The sequence below is a fragment of the Lynx canadensis genome, chromosome D3 (assembly GCF_007474595.2).
Source record: "Lynx canadensis isolate LIC74 chromosome D3, mLynCan4.pri.v2, whole genome shotgun sequence".
NCBI lineage: Eukaryota > Metazoa > Chordata > Mammalia > Carnivora > Felidae > Lynx > Lynx canadensis.
In genome coordinates, this window is record NC_044314.2 from 72,740,885 (window position 1) to 72,764,098 (window position 23,214).

At 39.9% G+C, this 23,214-nt stretch overlaps 1 protein-coding gene and 1 pseudogene across 4 annotated transcripts in view; one reads left to right on the plus strand and one right to left on the minus strand.

Annotated features, from left to right (window-relative positions):
- Nucleotides 1-23,214, plus strand: part of DEPDC5 (DEP domain containing 5, GATOR1 subcomplex subunit) — a 128,784-nt gene that overhangs the window by 4,404 nt on the left and 101,166 nt on the right. For all 4 annotated transcript variants that reach the window (XR_003973109.1, XR_003973110.1, XM_030335705.1 and 1 more), the window contains exons 5-12: nucleotides 1,384-1,469; nucleotides 2,369-2,452; nucleotides 3,454-3,503; nucleotides 10,150-10,219; nucleotides 15,345-15,423; nucleotides 16,815-16,876; nucleotides 21,809-21,878; nucleotides 22,428-22,500. Coding sequence is in view for 2 of the 4 variants with exons in the window: in XM_030335705.1 (XP_030191565.1) it covers nucleotides 1,384-1,469; nucleotides 2,369-2,452; nucleotides 3,454-3,503; nucleotides 10,150-10,219; nucleotides 15,345-15,423; nucleotides 16,815-16,876; nucleotides 21,809-21,878; nucleotides 22,428-22,500 (574 nt within the window). In the remaining 2 variants the exon portion in view is untranslated. The remainder of the gene's footprint in view (nucleotides 1-1,383; nucleotides 1,470-2,368; nucleotides 2,453-3,453; nucleotides 3,504-10,149; nucleotides 10,220-15,344; nucleotides 15,424-16,814; nucleotides 16,877-21,808; nucleotides 21,879-22,427; nucleotides 22,501-23,214) is intronic.
- LOC115527934 lies at nucleotides 13,435-13,696 on the minus strand (annotated as a pseudogene).

A 23,214-nucleotide genomic window follows, 5' to 3' on the forward strand; every position in this document is an offset into this window, starting at 1 on the left:
TCTACTGACTGAGCCAGCCAGGCACCCCAAGAAGCCATCTTTCTTGTCAGGGGGAAAGTTAACCTGCATAGGTGAAGCTTTATGCTTAACTCCAAACAAAACAAAACAAAACAAAAAACAAAACAAAACAATTGTTGGCAAAGCATGCTTTCCTAAATATTTTTTCACAAGATGTGTGTGAAGTGCCTACTCTGGGTGAGACAGGATAAAGAAACATTGATCATTACCTATCACAAATGCAAGGCACTGTGCTGAGAGCTTTTTGTAATGTCTCTTTCTTTTTGTCTTCCCACACAACTCTTGACTGAGTGAGGAAACTTAATCTCAGCGAGGTGAATTAGCTTGTCTGAAGTCAGTAAGTGGAGGAGGCAGAGCCGCCATTCTACTTTCTCATTCTGGATCTGATCCCCTTACCATGGGGGATCAAAGAACCAAAATGTTAATTGATAGCAAATAAAGTAATTCCTTAAATAGTACTTAAAAGCAAAAAAATTATAATGTATTCTAAAGGATTGTGATGTCCACTACTTTTACAATACAATATGATGGGGAAATATTTTATAAAATCCAAATCCTAATAGTCTCTTCCTTACCCTCACCATCCCATTTCCTGCCACCTGTTATGTTTTTTATTTACCAGATGTATGGGCTCATTGAAAAGTTTGTTTCTCTCTTATCTACCTTCTCTACTTTCATTCCAAGTGAGAAAAGATCTCCTTCCTCTTCTGAACTTTCATAGTTCTTTGAACTTTTTTTTTTAATGTTTTATTTATTTTTGAGAGAGAGAGAGAGACAGAGTGTGAGCAGGGGAGGGGCAGAGAGAGAAGGAGACACAGAATCTGAAGCAGGCTCCAGGCTCCGAGTTGTCAGCACAGAGCCTGATGTGGGGCTTGAACTCACAAACTGTGAGATCATGACTTGAGCCAAGTTGGACACTTAACCAACTGAGCCACCCAGGCGCCTCAGCAGTTCTTTGAACTTTTTGAAGTTGCTTCTTAAATTCGTTATTTTCCTCTGTCTCCATTTCTGTCTCTCTTATTTTATTTTATTTTTTATTTTATTTTATTTTTTTTTGCACAGAACCCGGTGTGGGGCTTGATCCCACGAACCATGAGATCGTGACCTGAGCTGAAGTCAGACACTTAACTGGCCCAGGCACCCTTCTGTCTTTCTCGTATTTTAATTGCTAGAGGCTCAGGTCTTATTTCACCTGCTTGCTTCACCTAAAAAGCAGAGAATTCAAAACTTTAAGATGCTGGAAGGCAGAGAATATTTCTTGCCCATGTCCAAGGATCATTTGTGTTGCATGTCAAATGAGTATTTATAGATTAGAAACTTGCTTCTTTTGAATATGTTATCTGATCCAGATTTCTTCTGTTTCAGAAACTATTAGCGTGGACCAGACCGTGACTCAAGTGTTCCGTCTAAGACCTTATCAAGATGTTTATGTGAATGTTGTAGACCCTAAGGTACGTTTTGGTTCTGGACTTGAATATCTTTTGGGAATGATTAATACCATTCCTAAAGGTTAGGTCTCTAAGGTAATAACGAGTTGCTTAAGTGTAGTGTTGGACTATTAAATATGTGGTTGTATATAGGTCATTTAGATTATAGGTATTATGTAGGTTTCATTTAAAGCCCTTACCCGGGGCGCCTGGGTGGCTCAGTTGGTTGAGCGTCCGACTCCGGCTCAGGTCATGATCTCACAGTCCGTGAGTTCGAGCCCCACGTTGGGCTCTGTGCTGACAGCTCAGAGCCTGGAGCCTGTTTCAGATTCTGTGTCTCCCTCTCTCTCTGAACCTCCCCTGTTCATGCGCTCTCTCTCTCTGTCTCAAAAATCAACAAAGGTTAAAAAAATTAAAAAAAAAAAAGCCCTCACCTTTTTTTTCTTAAAGTGTGTACTAAAAAGATTCTATATATATGTCTGCTTGTGAAGCTAATAGTAAAATTTTCTATTGAAATATAATTTTTCTGTGTGTTCTCTTTTTTTTTCTGAAATGAGAAACGATGTTATAATAGGTAAAAATCATTGTGTATAAGATATTATTGACATTCTCTAAAGAAATAAAGCACAGAGCTCAGTGGCCTGTTTATGTGCCAGAGTCAAGACTAAACACAGAATTATTACTTTGGTACTCTTTGCACTTAATCATGATACAGCTGCTGTAGCATCTGTTGTAGACTTATCATCTGTGCTCAAAAGCCTTTCCTGGCAGGATGAAATTCTGTTTGTCAGGTTTCTGTTATTGGATGGTCTTCTAGTAGTTTTTTCTTGCTAAAAGGGTTCTTCATGCTTAGTGTGCATTATCTTAAGACTATGAAGTGTGGCAGAGTAATGCAGAGAGATATATTTGATTATCCCTTTTAGGATGTGACCCTTGACCTAGTGGAATTAACCTTTAAGGATCAATATATTGGCCGAGGGGATATGTGGCGATTAAAGAAAAGTTTGGTAAGATATGATTTTAAAAAAAAAGTCTCTTACTTTTCCATTGTATTAATAATCCACGTTCCTCATAGAGATAGATTTAGTGGAGAGAAGAGTATAAAATCCTTTCCAATTCCAACATCACAGATAATTATTGTAAATTCTTTGTGTATCTTCTTCCATTCTCTTTTTGTAGTTTTTTTGAGCTTTGATTTGCTTGTTTATAGATTTTTACTTCACATTTTTTTGTTTGGATGGTAAATTATAATATCGTTTTACATTTGAATGGAACTTTAGCTTTCAGATGTTCACATCACCTCCCTGTGGACAGGTATTTATTACCCATATAAATTTATTAGCTTATAGATGTGAAAACAGATTGAAAAGGTAAGTGATTACCCAAGCCAAAAAAAACAGTCAGTGGTTGACACCAAGCTAGAACCCAGATTTTGTTGCTTCCAGGTTAGACTGCTTTTTGCCACATCCTGCTCCTGTTTTCTTGGTTTCTTTATTTTGAATTAACATTTTCCACCTAAAATGATCAGTTCGTTGCGAGCTGGTACTGAACATTCTTCTTATTAGGCATTTTGAGTATTATGAAGCAACGCATTGTAGGTAGAATTTTCTTTCATACAGTGTATATTTTCAGAAAAAAATGTTTGCTCATTTTTTTTTTGGATGGGAGAGAGTTCCATTCTATAAATTGAGAGCTGAAATAAGAAATCAATGTTCTGTAATTAAATGAGTATGTAAATGTAGATATATACGTAAACATGTGTGAAGATAAATGTATTAGTGAGGCTAGGCGTTTATTCTTACTGTTGTCTATACTTGCCACACTCGTAAGAACCTACTGTTATACCTGCCCCAGCAGGTTTCCCTATGGGGTAAATCTATTACTCCCACATTAATTGAACCTTGGGTTATTAGAAGAAATTAGAAAGGCAGGAGACTTTCTTTGTGACCTTTTATGGCCTTGATGTGTTGTTGAATCTCATAGTCTTTCTCTTTCTGTCTTCCCTTAGGTCAGCACATGTGCCTATATCACTCAGAAGGTGGAATTTGCTGGCATCAGGTAGATATTACATCACTCTTGACTTATCAGCTAGTAAATGGAAGTAGGAGCTAGTGTAGTAACTGGGCTGCATACAGCATTGGAGGCATGTGGATGTCTGTATGATAAAATACACAATAGCTTAAAATGTTAGATTGTTGTTGCTGAAGCAAACTGAAAAAATCCCAAAATGCGCTATAGTGGTTTTAAGATGAGTGGAAGTTGCTGAAAAAATCCCAAAATGCGCTATAGTGGTTTTAAGATGAGTGGAAGTTGCTGAAGCCACGTGGTATTCTGTAATAAAGGAGGTATAGACTCATAATTTTAGAACTAGAAAAAGCCTTAGATGAATGTATTTAATCAAGCTTTCTCATTTTACAGATTAAAAAACATATTTGGAGATACAAAATGACTAGCACAGTAGTTCCTGGTTTGCTGCCTTTTTAACCATATTGCATGACTCTTGATTTATTCTAATTATCCCTAAATTTCAGTTTGTGGAGAAGAGCAAAAAAGGGCCTTTTAATTCAAAGAGCACATTGTCCACAGAGTAAGGCCTTCAAACAGTGCAAAAAGTGTATAATGAAAAACAAATCCTTCTTCTCAGAAAAAATGGTCTCTTTCCTGAAATTCATTATGTATAACACAAGCATATTTACATCTGGTTGACTCACTTTTAATGGCACTAGAATTGACCAGTGGGTTCTGGTGATGTAGTCTGGTCCTCCATTATGAAGTTCCCCATCAACTTTTCTCCTAATGGTTTCACTCATTTATGATTGTTGCAAGATGGTGATTTTCTTTTCTTTTCTTTTTTCTTTTCATTAATGTTTATTTATTTTTGAGACAGAGAGAGGCAGAGAGCACATGTGCATAATCAGGAGAGGGGCAGACAGAGGGGAGTACAGAGGATCGCGAGCAGGCTCTGCACTAACAGCAGAGAGCCCGATGCGGGGCTTGAACTCATGAACCAAAAGAGATCATGACTGGAGCCGAAGTCAGATGCTTAACTGACTGAGCCACCCAGGTGCCTGGGTGATTTTTCTACTTCAGTCATTTCTCCTACCTTTGTTAGCTAGAATCCTTTTTGTAAAGAACTTTTCTTCCTCAACTAGACCTGTTTGATTAATCTGAACTACTGATCCTAAAGGAAAGAAAAGATAAAGGATTATTTTTTCCCCCCAAATGGGGATGTTTTAAAAGTTGGAGGATCAAGGGGCTCTTGGGTGGCTCAGTCGGTTAAGTGTCCTACTTCAGCTCAGGTCATGTTCTCGTGATTTGTGAGTTCGAGCTCCATGTTGGGCTCTATAGTAACAGCTCAGAGCCTGGAGCCTGCTTCGCGTTCTGTGTCTCCCTCTCTCTTTGCCCCTTCCCCACTTGTGCTCTGCTCTCTCAAAAATAAGTGAAAAATAAAAAAAAAATTTTTTTTAAATGTTGAAGGGTCAAGATTCCTTGAAAAATCTTAGAAGATTTTAAAGCACAGCCCACGAAGTGACTAAGCCTCGAGCAAAACAAGAAATGGAACCTAGATTCACGCTTTCCAGTACAAGCTAGTGTCTCCAAAGTGGTGGGCCAGGAGTCAGGAAAGCTGTAATCTACTCCTGCACTGCTGGTGATTAGCAGGGTGATGTGGGCAGGTCAGGGAGACTCTTGAGTCTACTCTGCAAAATGAAGTGTTTGGTTTAGAATCTTTTTCTGTGAAGGACCAGAGAGTAAAGATTTTGCACTTCAGGCCACATGGGTCTCAGGTCTCTGTCCCAAATTCTTAGTTTTTTGTTTTGTTCAACATTTAAAAATATAAAATCCATTCTTAGCTGTGGGCCATACAGAAATAGGAGATGGGCTGAATTTGGCCTGCAGGCTATAGTTAGCTGAGCCCTGGTTTAGAAACCCACTCAGATGCCATTCATTCTTACATTTCTTGTTTTTCTGCACAAGTGCCCTTATCCATATGGTACCAGATATAGAAATGAAAACTCATGACATAACATCAGGTTTAGACTTTTAAAGATCTGTCCTAATATTTTGCTCATTCATGGTTAAATGTAAGCCACAAAATCTACCATTTCTCCAGAAGACTTATTTATAGTCTTCCTATGCTGAATCAAAAGTTACTTTTTTTTCTACATGGAGGCATGCAAATTAAAAAAAAAAAAAAGGAAGATGCTCTGGGACCTTATATAAGAAAAGATAGTCATTATTTATATAAAGTCATAATTATTAAATAATTTTTCTGTAACTTAGTCTTTTCACCCGGTAATTGAGTTAATACATAAGGACATATGAGACAGTTCCATTACCTTGAGACCCTGCCTTTGAAATGTCATTTTTCCTTCGAAGGTAAACATTTTGATTTTCTCTGACTAAATTCTCCCTGTATTCTTTAATCAGTACTGCAATCAGTATTTTTTTAAAAAAGTAAAGTTTTAAAAGAAAAGTATTGTATGATCTCCTAAAAATCAGCATTTTGCTTTTTTTAAATGTGGAACTTAGAAACCTATTTGATAGACCTAGAAGTCTATTTGATCTCATTGTGAACAAATCTCATTTTTCCAGATAGAGTTTTTGGGACTGTTGACTAGCTAAGGTTTTTTTTTTTTTACTTAAAAAAAAAAAAAAATTGTGTGTGTGTGTGTGTGTGTGTGTGTATGGTTTCCTGTTGGATCTGCCGTACTGCAGAGGATCATCTGGGATCTTCTCTGATTTGAATTTGATTCTCTGGTGGCCATTTGGTTGGAATGTCTTTCCTAGTTATAGAATTAATATTATTAAGTACCACTTGTTCATCAAATGCTAGATACCAAGCATATGCTAAATATTTTTATATATAATACTTGCTCATTGTAGACCATTTGAAAAACAGATTAAAGAAGCAGGAAAAAGAAACAATTTACCACTCAGAATCAACCACTGTTAACATTTTGACACAGTTCTGTCAAAATGTAGTACCCTTTTTGGCTTGAGAACATATAGTATATATGATTTTAATTTTTTTTTTTTTCAACGTTTATTTATTTTTTGGGACAGAGAGAGACAGAGCATGAACGGGGCAGGGGCAGAGAGAGAGAGACACACACAGAATCGGAAACAGGCTCCAGGCTCCGAGCCATCAGCCCAGAGCCTGACGTGGGGCTCGAACTCACGGACCGCAAGATCGTGACCTGGCCGAAGTCGGACGCTCAACCGACTGCGCCACCCAGGCGCCCCTAGTATATATGATTTTATATACAATTAAAAAAAAAGAGCCCAAAACAGTTTTCATAATTAAAAAGAAAACATTTATTCTAGAAAATTTGGGTAATACAGAGAGTATAAAGAAGAAAATTTACAGTGGTATATAAGCCTACTATGTACAGATAACCGTGTTTAAATTTTGGTGTGATCTTTTAGTATTTTCTTTTAAAAAATGTTTTTTAGGGGCATCTGGTCACTCGGTCGGTTGGGCATCTGACTCTTGGCATAAAGCCTGCTTGGGATTCTCTCTCTCCCTCTCTCTGTCCCTCCCCTGCTTGCTCATTCACTCTCTCAAAACAAATTTTTTTTTAAATTAAAAAAAATTTTTTTTAATGTTTATTTTTGAGAGGCAGAGCATGAGCTGGGGAGGGCAAAGAGGGAGGGAGACACAGAATCCGAAGCAGGCTGCAGGCTCTGAGCTGTCAGCACAGAGCCCAACACGGGACTTGTACTTACCAGCTGTGAGATAATGACCTGAGCTGAAGTTGGACACCTAACCGACTAAACTGCCCAGGTACCCCTCCAAAAAAATTTTTAAGTGATCTCTGTGCCTATCGTGGGGCTTGAATTCAAAACTCCAAGATCAAGAGTCACATGCTCTACGGACTGAGCCAGCCAGGCTCCCCTTAGTGTTTTATTTTCATATATACATACACATGCTTGTATTTTTACTTAGATGGTGATACTATGTGTACTATTTTGTATCCTTTTTTTCCCACTTAAAAGCATATAAACATTTCTGGAAGTTAAAACTCCTTGTAAATATTGTTTTAATGGTTCCATGATACTCTGTTTACTTAACTGGTCTGCCATTGCTGGACATTTAGGTTGTTCAAAGTTGTGCTGCGTGGATGACACTACAGCGACCACACTCTGCATTTATTTTAACTTCATATTCACAGAATGATGAAATTTAGCTGTAAAAGATAGTGGAGATCACTGACTCCCAGCAGCTCACTTGATAGAAAAGGGAGGGGAAGTGCCTGCCCAAGCTGCTACATAATTAAGGACTAGTGCCCCCCAGGTCACCTTTACCCTCCTGGGAGTTGGCCATGTGCCATTCTGCCTCTCTTGTAGGAAGCCATGTGCACTCTTGGGTTTTGCCCTGGGGATATGGATTTTACATTTGCATCTGTCAGTGGCTCTGTTTCTTCCCTTGAATCTGCGGAAAAGACAAGAGAAGCTACCTCAGGGCCAACCTCAATTCCTGTTTGGGTAAGAGCAGATTTTAGGTTTAGGAGCAAAGGTCACGATTGCATTTTCTCTGTGTGTTATAAAGAACCATTTCCATTGGAATGATAACTGTTTCATAGTTCACCAAGTCCTCTCATTTATAGTATCTCATTGGATCTTCCCAAGAGCTGTAGAAGATGGATGGGGCAGGGTTATTAACCACATATACTGATTTTTCAAAAACTGGCTCAGAAAGATTGTGGCTTGACCTCCACAGGGAGTGGAGGTGCAGGAATCTAAGCCCAAATTTTGTAACACTACTTTGTCTATACATACTAGCAGAAGTTGGTGAGTTAGAGCAGTAACAATGAGCTCCATTTAGAGATCTGGTTAATCTAGCATTCAGTAGCCTGTATGCAGAGTACTTCCTGCTAATAGAACTCAGAGATCTTGGGAACATTGCATCCTTCCTTCTGTTAAAGAAACAGAAGTGCCTTCTCAGATGAGGCTTGCTACTTGTCCACTCACAGACATACTGAGCAGAGGAATGCCAAAAAGCACCCCTGTTGCTGAAAGCAGAGCTGGGAAGCATATTTTAATGTTTTTTTTTTTTAAAAGTTTATTTATTTATTTATTTTGAGAGAAAACACGAGTCAGGGAGTGGCAGAGAGAGAGGGAAAGAGAATCCCAAGCAGGCTTTGAGGAGCCCTATGTGGGGCTCAAACCCACAAACTGTTAGGTCATGATCTGAGCCTAAGTTGGACACTTAACCAACTGAGCCACCCAGGCACCCCTGGGAAGCATATTTTAATTGGTCTAGCTTTCTTCATTTTACAGGTGGGAGGGAAAGCCAGTAAGGCTGACTGATTTGTCCAATGTTTCTCAGGTAGGCTGAGCTGTGACTCATGGTACACAGCATTTTCCTTGCTTTGATTTTATCTTTTCTTCTTTTTTTATGAGGACTGATTGCTTAGGGCCAGACAGGAGATTGCTTTGGGGTTGGTAGAAGAGAAGGGCTTGAGTGGTTGGTTGAGGGATGATTATGAGGTACTCAGATAACAGCTACCACTTCCTTTCCAGAAGAGCATTTTGTGTTAATATTTACCAGTGGTATAGTTCTTGCTAATGCAAATACCTGCTAGTACTTACTTGAGCACCTCCTATCCCAGCACTGTCCAGAATAGTTTCCCCACATTATCTGGTTTAATTCTCAGAACAGCTCTACAAAGTAGATGTCATTATCTCCTTTTTTAAGATAAGGACACTGGGTCTCACAGAGTTTCCCCATGGCTATTCAGCTAGTTCAGTGACTCTTAGAACTTAGATTCCTGATGGGACTCGTTCCACTCAAGTCTGATCTCCTCAGAAGGCCATGTTCTTTGAACTGTCTGTCCATTTTGTGCCCTTAAAAAGTTGCAGAGGAAAAGACATTCAGCCCCCCAAATGCAATACCAAATTGCCATGAAAACTTTTCAGCAGAATGGCCTCCATTGAATGTGAACCCTGTCCCTATATGCCTCCTGACTGCTTGTCTTCTTTATTAAAGTATTTTTTTTTAAGTTTTTATTTATTTACTTTTGAGAGAGAGCGAGTGAAAGAGAGCAAGTGTGCGCACACGCACAAGCAGCTCCTGGGAGGGGCACAGAGAGGGGGACAGAGGATCTGAAGCAGGCTCTGCATGCACAGCACAGAGCCTGATGTGGGGCTCGAACTCATGAACCTCGAGATAGATCATGACTTGAGCCGAAGGCAGATGCTTAACTGACTGAGCCACCCAGATGTCCCCATGACTGCTTATCTTCTAATTCTGATATTAGGATTGATTTTGTTTCTGTTGAAACTCCACGTTCATGAGAAAGTTCACAGAACTTTCACAACTGTTGAAGGCTGGGATTAGCAAAATTGTTCATTTGTTCTTCCTAACTGTTTTTGTGATGTGGACCCTTTTGAGATTTGACAAAAGCTATAATTCTCTGCCCAGAAAACTTTGCATGATTTCAGAGAAATCATGTATTTCCTGAATCCCTCCTGAGAATGACATGTTGTTTATAGAGTCCCAGATTAAGAACTGTCATACAAATTCAGTACACTCTGAGAATTCTTTATGTTGTGTAATCTTTTCATGGCTTTCTGGAAATCTGTAACTGGCCAGGTCATTTGAGGATAAATATGAGAGTACAGTGAGCCACCCTGAAGTCATCCCTGTTTCTTCTTGGTTTATGTAAGACTTGTAATAACTCTTGCATGTATATCTTTTCAGGGCACAGGCTGGTGAGCTGTGGGTCAAGAATGAAAAGGTCATGTGTGGTTATATCAGCGAAGATACCAGGGTGAGATTGATAAAATGCATTTGTGGTTTTGTTTCTTCATACTGTTATGTCTGAGTCCTGAACTCAAAAGACAAAACAGAGACAAGCAAAAACTTGTCTCCTGATGGCTACTGTTCTCAGGTAGATAATATTTTAATATTGTCAAGGATGTCTGAAATTTTAGTGTTTTATAGTTGGATCTATCCAGTTTGGGGTTGATCTTCATTTTCTCTTCTGAAAGAGGTCTAAATGTGGAAATGTAGTGTCTAACCTGCAGGCTTCTTTGCCTACGAATACATCGCAAAGGTTAAACTCAGTAGAAGATTGCAGTCGGTAAACATGAACAGAGACCTTTGCAAAGGAAATCTCGTTCTTTGGTTCTTTATCCCAGTTGGAAAAAGCCAAACTGAACAACTGTAAACATTACCCATGCTGGTGAAACCACCTGTCTGCTCTTCCTTGTTCTCATCCTCTGCCTCCCTTGAGAGCAGTGGTTTGAACTGAAGGTGATATTGCCTCCCCAGGGGACTTTTGGCAATGTCTGGAGATATTTTTATATGTCACAGCTAGGATTATGTGAAGAATGTTGCTAAGCATGATACAATGTATAAGACAGATCTCCAGACCAAAGAATTATCTGGTCCAAAATGGCAGTGTTGTGGTGGGGGTGCTGTCTGGTGTACTGTGGGATGCTTAGCAGCATCCCTAGCCTCTGTACGCTAGATACCGGTAGTGCCCTGCAGGTCACGACAACCAGACATGTCTCCAGACATCACCAAATGGCCCTAGTTGAGAACCAATGCCTTCATAGGTAACTACTATCTGAATTTTATTTTTGTATTTTTCCTTGTTTGCGTAGTGTTAATACATACATATGTTACTCTAAACAGTTTACTGTATATTTGTTTTGCTTATTTTTGAGCTTTATTAAAGTGAAATTAAAAAAACAGTCCTTTTTAGCTAGCTTTTTTTGTACTTGATACTATATTTTAAGTCTATAATTAGGAGTATATGGGTTATAGGTAAAATAATGCCAAACTCTTTTTCAAATTCTTTGGACCACTTAGTATTCCTAGTAGCAATATATAAAAATCTGTTGTTTTTCATTTTTTTTCCAACACTTGGTGTGAGATTTTTTAAAGTTTCTTGCAGCTCTAGTGGGCATAGATTGGTATAGTGATCTTGTTTTGCCTCTCTCCAGTTTTCTAGAAATTTACTCTTTTTTTTTTAAGTTTATTTACTTTTGAGAGAGAGAGAGAGAGAGAGAGAGAGCAAGAGCGAGTGCATGTACGTGCCGGGGAGGGGCAGAGAGAGAGGGGGACAGAGGATCTGAAATGGGCTATGTGCTGACAGCTGAGATTCTGATGTGGGGCTTGAACTCATGAACTGTGAGATCATGACCTGAGCCAAAGTAGGCCACTTAATTGACTGAGCCACCCAGGTGCCCCTCTAGAAATTCACTCTTGGGGCGCCTGGTGGCTTGGTCGCTTAATTAAGCGTCTGACTTTGGGTCAGGTCATGATCTCATAGCTTGCGAGTTCAAGCTCTGCATTAGGTTCTGTGCTGACAGCTCAGAGCCTGGAGCCTGCTTCAGATTCTGTGTCTCCCTCTCTCTCTACCCCTCTCCTGCTCACTCTCTGCCTCTCTCTCTCTCTCTCAAAAATAAATAAACATTGGGGCGCCTGGGTGGCGCAGTCGGTTAAGCGTCCGACTTTAGCCAGGTCACGATCTCGCGGTCTGTGAGTTCGAGCCCCGCGTCAGGCTCTGGGCTGATGGCTCAGAGCCTGGAGCCTGTTTCCGATTCTGTGTCTCCCTCTCTCTCTGCCCCTCCCCCGTTCATGCTCTGTCTCTCTCTGTCCCAAAAATAAATAATAAAAACGTTGAAAAAAAAAATTAAAAAAAAAAAATAAATAAACATTAAAAAAAAAAGATATTACTCTTAAGCATGATTTACAAAGACTAGGATAATTTGGTGTATGTTTACCTCTTCAACCTTATTCATACACTTATAATAACTAATATGGAAGCGCCTCTTGTGTGTCAGCTACTGTACTTTTTTTTTATACTTTGTTTTTAATATATTTTTTAAATTTTATTTTAGGGAGGGAAAGTCCCATTGTGGGGCTTGATCTCACGAAGCATGAGATCATGACCTGGGCCGAAATCAAAGAGTCGGACATTCAACCTACTGAGCCACCCAGGTGTCCCTACACTTAATTTTTAATGGCTCCTGGCTGGCTCAGTTGGTAGAGCATGCCTCTCGACCTCTGGGGCATGAGTTTGAGCCCCGCACTGGGCGTAAAGATTACTTAAAAAACAAACTGGTACAGGGGCGCCTAGGTGGCGCAGTCGGTTAAGCGTCCGACTTCAGCCAGGTCACGATCTCGCGGTCCGTGAGTTCGAGCCCCGCATCAGGCTCTGGGCTGATGGCTCAGAGCCTGGAGCCTGTTTCCGATTCTGTGTCTCCCTCTCTCTCTGCCCCTCCCCCATTCATGCTCTGTCTCTCTCTGTCCCAAAAATAAATAAACGTTGAAAAAAAAAAAAAAACTGGTACAGAACATTATCCATGAATATCCTTCATTCTAGAGGGGAATTCAGAGTGGGGAATTCCCATTCAATGGGGATGCACGGGTAAACAGCACAAACAAGATCCCTCCCAGTAAGGAGCTTACACTGTAGTGGGGAGATAGATGTAAGTAGATACCCAGTCCATAAATGTGGTAATTACAGATTATGATGAATACTCCAAAGGAGATTAATCGGGTAATGAGAAAGACTGAGTGTGGCCACCTTAGTAAACAAGTGAGATAAATGAAAACTTCTAGGGAAAGAGATGGGCATTGTGGTAGAGAATAACAAGAGACCTTCTTTACAAAGGTGGGCAGGGAGGTGTCTCCGAGAAGGTGCCAGAAAGGTGAGACTTAGTGTATGAAGGTTGAGACAAAGAGCGTTCCAGGCAGAAGAAACAATTGTGAGAGGCCAGTGTGACAGAAGCCTAGGGTATGAGTAGGGAGAATGATGTCCATATGAAGGTGGTCTGGTTCCAGCCAGTTCATGCAGGTCCTTGTAACCAGTGTAGAGTGTATTCTAAGGACAATCTGCTGAAGGATTTTAAGGGGGGAGTGATTTCCAAATTAGGCTTCCAAAAGATTACTTATTCTGTTGGATTTTTTTGTTGTTGTTACATAAGTTAATACCTTTGTTATAGACTAGTGATGTTTCAAATGGTGGAACTTCTACTGGTCTTTGAATTCTTTCAGGGCTGACTTTGCTGTGATGGCGGAAGTGTTGTGTGTCCAGGCAGCATGGGCTATTCTTTGCATACAGGAACCACAGTGCCAGATCCCCACAACTCGTCTTCATCTTAGTTTTGTCACAGAAGGAGCATATGTACTTGTGCTGGCTTTTTTCAATTTTCTTTACGATTTTCCTGATGGAGGCCCCATAACAGGTCCTGTATTTACCGACAATTCTAATTTTCGTGGTGCATTTAACCATGTTGCCACAAACTGGGGCCAAGCTCAGAGAGCCATCCAGTTGGATTTTGTTGAACAAAAAAACCTAAAGTAGCAATGGCAAGCAAAGTCAACTTTTTTCTCTCTGGTAAAATAAGTCATTGGGTAGGCCATTCACTGCTAGGATGGCATTGTCACAATTATTGGTGATCTAGATAGGTTTTTTTGTCTTCCTGTTCTGCCTTCCTCAGGATTGGGCTTCCATGGTTCAGTTGGAGCTGCTGTAACCACTTCATATTCCAGGTAGAAGAGAGAGGAGCTACTTAGGAAGCCAGGAGGTTTAGTCTTTTGATAGTCCCTTGCCTTCCGGAATAGTGTTGGCTTCCCATTACGTAGGAAGAAAGGATGTGCCATAGGCATCCACAGTATGTGCTGTAGCCACTCTGGCTCTGTGTAGAGCATTGTTTGTAGGGGCAAGAGTAGAAGCAGAGAAATGGCTTAAGAAGTTAGAAGACTGTGGCATGGACTGAGGTTAGAGCTGTAGCAACGGAGAGATGTGGGCAGACTTGGGATGCGTTTTGGGATAGAGTCTACAAAACTTGCTGATGCATTGGATATAAGGAGCAAAGGAAAGAGAAGAATTGATCAGCTCGATAGACAGTTGGTGGTGTCATTTATGAGATGGGGAAGACAGGAGGAGACATTTGGAAGCATTTGAGAAAAGATATTGGTGAGATACCTGTTGGGCTTCTGAGAGGAGAAATCTGGGGAGGCAGGTGAGTCTGGAGCTCATTTTGTCACTTCTCCCATATGTGCCCCTCCCCTCCAAACCCTACCACCCTATCCTGTCCTGCCCTTGGGAACCATTTGCTATTCCTTAAACATGCCACATTCTCTCTTGCCTCTGTATCTTTGCACATACTACTCTCTCCTGCCTAGAGCACTTAGATCCTGCCTTCCCCCCTTACAAGCTACTCATCCATCCTTTCGCACTCCTCTCAGGCTTCCTTGCTTCTGGAAAGCCTTCCTAGTTCCTGAGGCAGTCTGGGTATGAAGGGCATGTACGATGTGAATTATAATTTATTAGACTGGCAGCTCATCAACTGGCATATCTTAGCCCAGCTTCTACATTCGTAATGAGCTTTTCTTTTCTTTCCCAGGTAGATTTATTGTCCTTTCTCCTATGTTTCTTATGAGAACCTTCATGGAATGTTTGTATATGTTGCTGTCTTTTGCACATCTTAATCCTCTACTATAATTTCCTAAAAGGCAGGGACAGGATCTTCTCTTCAGAGTTTATGATGTGAGGGATGAAGCTTGCTTTTAGAAATCCCATGCCACAATTGAGAAAATCTTCCATCATTGGTTTTTTTTGGGGGTGGGGTGGGGTTAAAGACATTTAAGATTTACTGTCTTATATTTCATTTCTTTTATTTATTTTTTAAGATTTTATTTTTAAGTAGCTCTGCACCCAATCTGGGGCTCGAACTTGGAACCCTGAGATCAAGAGTCACATGGTCTATGGACTGAGCCAGCCAGACGCCCCATGTCTTAACCATTTTAAAGTGTACAGTTCAATAGTGTTAAGTACATTTACATTGTTGTGAAATGAATCTACAGAACTTTTTCTTCTTGCACAACTGAAACTACATCATTGCTTTTTAATGCAACTATGTTTTTGTTTATTACAGGTGGTGTTCCGTTCTACGTCGGCTATGGTTTACATATTTATTCAGATGAGCTGTGAAATGTGGGATTTCGATATTTATGGTACTGTCCCTAAGTGATGGTTGTAGCTGCCATTGGGTAGATATTTCTGGTTTCCCCCACGTTGGTATCATTTTATAGCAAGATGTTGACATTCTCTAAAAATGTATCTTGAGATCTTTATAAGTCCTCAAATGCGAAAATAAATATATTGAAAGTAAATATTTTACACACACACACACACACACACAGACATTTATTTATTTATTTGGTGAATTCCATGAAATGCTGTACAGTATTAATGGAAAATCTGACTTCTCAGATCTTTAATTGTTCTGTAAGTATAGGTTGAAAAGTCATAAAGTCACTCTGTGGGTAGGAACCAACACTTTCTTTGATATCTTTCATTTCTCTTCCTGTCACTCAGAGAAATCTCCATGTTGGTCTCATTTTATTAGAATTACTATGTAATGAGTAGAGGGAAGAAAAGCTGCTATGAGGTGTGGATACTGTGTCCAACACACCAACCCTATAGTGTATGTATTTCATATTTGTGTTTAGCACATTATAAGCAAATTTGTGCCATGGGTCATCAAGGTCACTCAAGAACAGCAAGAACTGCAAATGATAATTCAGTGAATGCCCAGGGTCCTCTTCTAATCAACTTTGAATTTTTTTTTTTTTTTTAAATTTTTTTTTTCAACGTTTATTTATTTTTGGGACAGAGAGAGACAGAGCATGAACGGGGGAGGGGCAGAGAGAGAGGGAGACACAGAATCGGAAACAGGCTCCAGGCTCTGAGCCGTCAGCCCAGAGCCCGACGCGGGGCTCGAACTCACGGACTGCGAGATCGTGACCTGGCTGAAGTCGGACGCTTAACCGACTGCGCCACCCAGGCGCCCCTCTCTTCTAATCAACTTTGAACGTCATTGTGAAATACTCACATTTAGTATATATTCTTCGTCTCATTCTGAAGATAACACTGTATTTTTCTTTTTTAAAAAAAGCTTGTTTTGAGAGACAGAGAGAGAGAGCGCGCGCACACACACGCGTGCGCGTGAGAGAGACAGACAGACACCCTAGCAGGCTCCATGCTGTCAGCTTGAACAGTTTGGGGCTTTAACCCATGAACTGTGAGACCATGACCCGAGCTGAAATCAAGAGTTGGACACTTAACTGACTGAGCCACCCAGGCACCCCAACTCTGTATTTTTAAATCATCAAAGTGTTTCAATCTTGGATGTTACCTTGGAGCCATGGCCTCTTAGGCAGATACTAAATTTGGCTTGGTAGAAAGTCTAAGTTGAACACTTCTATACATCTGGCTTTTAGGATCTTGTTTTAAGATACAGCAGAACCCACCTTCTCTTTGGTCTCGTTCCTGCTGTTTTACTGAGAAGATATTGTGAACAAGAAATAAAGATAATCTTCACCCTCTTTTCATTGCTTTTCAGGGGATCTATATTTTGAGAAAGCTGTGAATGGTTTCCTTGCTGATCTCTTTACCAAGTGGAAGGTATGTTTTTTATATAGTAAACCTCATTACATAAACTTATTCATTGCAGATTTTAGAAATATACTGTTTCTACTAAGCTGCCTTTAGTTAAAGTATCTAAGCTAAAGCCTAAATTGATAAAACTATAGATTTAATTACTTTAACTGCCTCAACATGATAAAGGTCATTTATGAGAAACCCACAGCTGACATCAGACTCAATGGTGAAAGATTAAAAACTTTCCTCCTTAAGATAAGGAACAAGGTGGAGTGCCTGGGTGGCTCAGTCGATTGGGTGACCAACTTTGGCTTATGTCATGATCTCACAGCTCGTGAGTTCAGACCCCGCGTCAGGCTCTGTGCTGACAGCTTGGAGTCTGGAGCCTGCTTCGGATTCTGTGTCTCCCTCTCTCTGTCCCTCCCCTTGCTCACACAGTCTCTCTCAAAAATAAACATTAAAAAAAAATTAAAAAAAAAAAAGATTAGGAACAAGGTGAGGATGCCTGCTGTCACCACTGGTGTTCAGCATTGTACTTGAAGTTCTAGCCTCAGCAACTAGAAAAAAAATAGAAAGCATACATATTGGAAAAGAAGAAATAAAACTATTCTATTGACAGATGATCTCCTATATGTAGAAGATCCTAAAAAATTCACCAAAAAACTATTAGAGCTAAGAAATGGATTCAGCAAAGCTGCAAGATTACAAAATCAACACAAGCAGTCAGTTGTATTTCATCAGCAATGAACACTCTGAACAAGAAATTTAAAAGCAAAGAAATAAATTGTATGTATGTATGTACTTATTTAAGTAGGCTTCACACCCAGCATAGAGCCCAACAGGGGGTTTGAACTCGCAATCCTGAGATCATGACCTGAACTGAGATCAAGAGTTAGACACTTAACCAACTGAGTCGCCCAGGCTCCCCCAAGGAATTAAATTTTAAAAAGAGAATTAAATTGGGGCACCTGGGTGGCTCAGTTGCTTGGGTGTCTGACTCCTGGTTTTGGCCCAGGTCATGATCTCACGGTTCATGAATTTGAGCCTTGTGTCAGGCTCTGCACTGCTGGTGAGGAGCCTGCTTGGGATTCTGTCTATCTCCCTCTTTCTCTGCTCTTTCCCCACTCACTCTCTTTCTCTCTCTCAGAATAAATAAATAAACTTTTTTTTTTTTTTTAAATTTTTTTTTCAACGTTTATTTATTTTTGGGACAGAGAGAGACAGAGCATGAACGGGGGAGGGGCAGAGAGAGAGGGAGACACAGAATGGGAAACAGGCTCCAGGCTCTGAGCCATCAGCCCAGAGCCCGACGCGGGGCTCGAACTCACGGACTGCGAGATCGTGACCTGGCTGAAGTCGGACGCTTAACCGACTGCGCCACCCAGGCGCCCCAATAAATAAACTTAAAACAAAAATTAAAAAGAGAATTAACTTAAAAAAATTCCATATACAAGAGCATCTGAGAGAATAAAATACTTTCAATTAATTTACCCAAGGAGGTGCAATATTTGTTTGCTAAAATCTATAAAACCTTGCTGAAAGAGATTAATAAAGATCTAAATAAGTGAGAAAGAACCAACCCATAATCATAGATCGGGAGACTTAATACCGTTAAAGTGGCAATACTACTCAAACTATAGTTCAGTCCCTATCAGAATCCCAGTGGCCTTTTTTTGCAGAAATGGAAAAGCTGATTGTAAAATTTATGAAGAATTGCAAGGGATCCTGCATAGCCAAAACAACCTTGAGAAAGAACAATAAAGTTGGAGGACTCTTACTTCGTAATTTCAAAACTTACTACAAAGCCAAAATAGTCAAAACCATGTGGTACTGGCATTCAGATAGATTTGTAAATCAATGGAATAGAATTGAGAGTACAAGAAATCAATCGATACATCTGTGGTCAGTTGATTTTAGACAAAGATGTCAAGTCCATTTAATGAGGGAAAGAGTCTCTTCAACAAATGGTTCTGAGGCAACTGAATATCCATATGCAAAAGAATGAACTTGGAGTCTTACTTTGCATCATATACAAAAATTAACTCAAGGGGGATCAAAGACCTAATGTAGGAGAGCTATTTGAGGTCACATTATGTTGTGGCAAAGAGCGTGGGGTTTGGATAAAAACGGACTGGGTTTAAAATCATGATTCTGCTCTGATTATCTTCTTCTTTTTTTTTTTTTTTTTTGTTAAATCTTGGAGAAGTAGTCAGTCTTTCTGAGCCTCTGTTTTCTTTTCTGCAAAATAGAGATTATAATAGTCCCTGCCTCACAAGGTGTTTTAAAGCATCTGTACATAGTAAGGTCTCAGTTGAATCTAAGTACCGTCTTCCTACCTCAGCAATATGGGGGCACTATCCATCAGCTGTGAAGGGTATGGAAATAGATGACGCTTGCCCTCAGAGAACTTACGGATCTGCTGGGGAGCTTGCATCTACATATTTGAAACAATAGAAAGCCATATGTTTTAGGGGTTAGAATTTTATTTACTTTTGAATTTGGACCTGAAGACTGAGGAAGGTTTGGATGGTTGGAAAGGAAGATGGAGAGGGTATGTCAGATGAACAGTTTGAACAAAAGGGTGTAGATGAGCATGAGAGTAGGGTATGGTCTTAGGCAACTTCACAGAAGGTTAGTGTAGGGAATAATTAAGTAGTAAGATAGATTCAAAGGATGGGGTCACATCAAGCCAGGCAGTTTGGACTTGACAGGAAGTGTGGGAACTATTAAAGATTCTCAAGCAAGTGGTCAATATGATCAAAGCTGGGGAGAATTTGAGGAAAGAGTAGTCCAAGTGGCCAGGAGCAGTGTGGTGAAGTGACACATGGAATTAAGCAGACCAGCCAGGAGGCTTCTGCAGTCATGTAGCTTAACAGTGATGAGGCCTTTGTGTCTGCCTGAGTACAGGGGCTAAAGTTTGAGGTGGGCTAAATAATGGTCACCTTGGACCACATAGTGGCCATTTCAGTATTGGGTGTGTGAAAACCTCCATTTCAAGTCTGACTCAGTGTCCCTTAGATGTCCCCTCACCCTACAGTCTATGAATGGACTTTTGATTAGATATAGGGGTAGGGTTTGGCATAGGCCTAGTCATTAGTTTATAGGACTTCACTCTTAGGATTTGTTAATTTTTTTAAAACTTGGTTTTAAAAATTAAATTTAAAAATTTAAAACTTGGTTTTAAAATTTTTTTAAAACTTGGTTTTAAAGCAGGAGCTTGAAAATGAATTAAAATAACTTTCTGTAGCCACTCTGTATTGATTTAATGATATTTGGTGAAGGTGAACTTTGTTTATACCTTTTTACAGTTTTTTTAAGTTTATTTATTTTGAGTGAGAGAGAGAGAGAGTGAGCAAGCAGGGAAGACACAGAGAGAAAGGGAGAGAGAATCCCAAGCAAGCTCTGTGCTGTGCTGCACAGAGCCCAACATGGGGCTTGATCCCACAAACGGTGAGATCATGACCTGAGCTAAAATCAAGAGTTAGTCACTCAACTAACTGAGCCACCAGGCACCCCGGTTGTTCTTTATGCCTCCTATTGAATAACTTACAGCTAACACTGTGGACAGCAGGATTGAGCATGGGAGTTCATGAATTCATTTCAGAGCCCAAAATATAGTAGGGGTGGGGATAATAGTAGTAGTCCCAGTTAACATTCATTGAGTATTTTGACATACCTAGTATCATGGTATGTGTTTTGCCTACATTATCTCACTCAATCCTCTTGCTCCTGTTAATACTGGTAGGGAAAGTACAGCTCAGTGAAGTTGGGTAACTTGCCCATGATCAACAGCATGTGAAAGCAGAATGAGGATTCTCATCTGGTGCCCTCCATTCTCCCAGAGCTACCCTGAGATTGTGGCCTCTGTGCTATCCTGTCTGTATTATTACCCCAGGCCATGCCACCTGTTGTATGTTAGCCCCACTGTCACATGAGTTGAGAGGCTCATATACCCACACCAGTCCAATCACTGTAAGGCATTTATTCTTATTTATCACTTACACCAAAGTCAGATAAATTTGGAGTTGAGTTTGGAGCACTGGGCATCCAATAAATTAGTAGGTGACTAATGAAGATTTGCTCTTTCCTAGCACTTTGCTGTTGGTGCTGTTGCTTGTATTTAGGAATTTCTGTCCACTTGAGATATATCCATGGGGGAATATAAGGTGGCATGTTATGTGCATCATGTTGTATATATACCTTACATGGTAAATGCTGAATTGTGTAGTCAGTCAACATGGTGGGTTAGAGATGGGGTTGGTCAGTGGAAGCACTCATCTTCGAAGATCCGGGAGGAACTGAAACTGGGCTTGCTGGCTTACTGGTGCAAGCCACATTTCATGCTATCTGTAAACATCCTGTTTCCAGAATATTGATTTCCAGACTCCATGGAAATGTTTATTCTCACTAGTCCCCATCTCAGTCCAAAGGTACTATGACACCTTGGCTTCAACTGCTGCATCTTGAGCAGCTCCCAACCCTGATTTTATGACAGTGGTAGGATGTGGGGGGTGTATTTGATTCTTACATTCAGCACTATGCGTTCTGTTCTTGTTCCTAAACTATGGTTCTGAAGAAATTTTAAAAACACCATGAAGCAGGTACAAATACCATGATCCTTTGATATTGGGTTCATCTAGTTCATGCCAAATCAAGAACAGAGATAGTGACCCATACGTATTGATGATTTGCTGTTTTCAAAGCACTTTTTGCATTCCTGGGACTATTGCCCAAAGTTACATAGTGGTAAACTTCCGGGCCAGGACTCAACCTGCATCTTCTCACTCCAGCAGTGCTCTGTTCACTGCATCATGCAACCTACAATGATGTGACATCATCCAATACAGTGTGCTGCCACTGAGTCTCCTAGAATTGAGAATATTATGTTAATGCAGGCTGCTTCATCATGAAGTGAATGAAATAAACTTGAGCTGCTTTTTCTCTACTCATTCCTAGGAGAAGAACTGTAGTCATGAAGTGACAGTGGTCCTATTTTCTAGAACTTTCTATGATGCAAAATCTCTTGGTAAGTCTTTCTCCTACAGTTCCTTTTTTAATGCTAACAGTTAAAAAAAAATTTTTTTTAATGTTTATTATTGAGAGACAGAGAAAGAGCATGAGTATGGGGGGGGCGGGCAGAGAGAGGAGGAGACACAGTATCCAAAGCAGACTCCGGGCTCTGAGCTGTCAGCACAGAGCTTGACATGGGGGTTGAACTCACAAACCGTGAGATCATGATTTGAGCTGAAGTCGGACGCTAAACCGACTGAGCCACCCAGGCGCCCCCTATAGTTCTTTTTATTAAGCTTTCCATCCATTCTTTATCATCTTTCCCACTCATCTTTCCCACTTTTTCTCTAATGAGCATAGGGTAAAATGGAAAACAACACAGTCCATTAGTGGATGCAAGAAGTCTGTGGGCCATGCTTCATCTTAAAGCCAACTTGATATAATTTCATTCATTCATTTGTTCATTTATTTTGGTAATGCAAATCTTCAACCCAGAAGGAGGAGCAGATAAACTGTGAATTTCTCTTCTCAACCTGATCTACATGTGTTGTTTTCTCTTTTTCAGATGAATTTCCTGAAATAAACCGAGCCTCAATTCGACAGGATCACAAGGGACGGTACTATGAAGACTTTTATAAGTATGTTTGAGGCTTTGCTATGCCCAGCCCCCCCGCCTTTTTCTTGGCTGTTTCTTTCCTAACTTAAAAAAAAAGTAACCCTTTAATTTTGGCATAATAGGTTTACAGAATAGTTGCAAAGGTAGCACAGAGAGTTCACATATACCCTTCACCCAGTTTTCCCTGTTAATATTTCCTAACTATGGTACATTTGTCAAAACTATGAGATTAGCACTGGTATAGTACTATTAACTGAGTTCAGACAGTTCTCATATTTCATCAGTTTTCCCACTTTATGTACCTTTTTTCATTCCAGCATCCAATCCAGGTTACCATATTGCATTTAGACTTTTCAAACTTTGTACTGTGAAAAATTTCAAACTCACAGAAAAGAAGAACAAATAATATAATAAATTCACACACCCAACACTTAGATTTAACAGCTATTATTATGCCGCATTTGCTTCATCTGTTTTTTGGCTACATTTTATTTTAAGGTAAATTATAAATATGACATTTTGTTCTTACACATATCTAAAAGATAGGTTGATTTCACATATAACCACAATATCATGGTCACATTGGACAAAGTCAATTCTATAATATCATCTAATATCTAGTACATATTTAGGTTTCATTAATTCTCTGATAACTTCTGTTTAATCTGCCTGTTAAGTCTTAATCTAAAGCAATTTCACCCTTCCTTTTTGTCCCCAAACATGTGACATGTTGAAG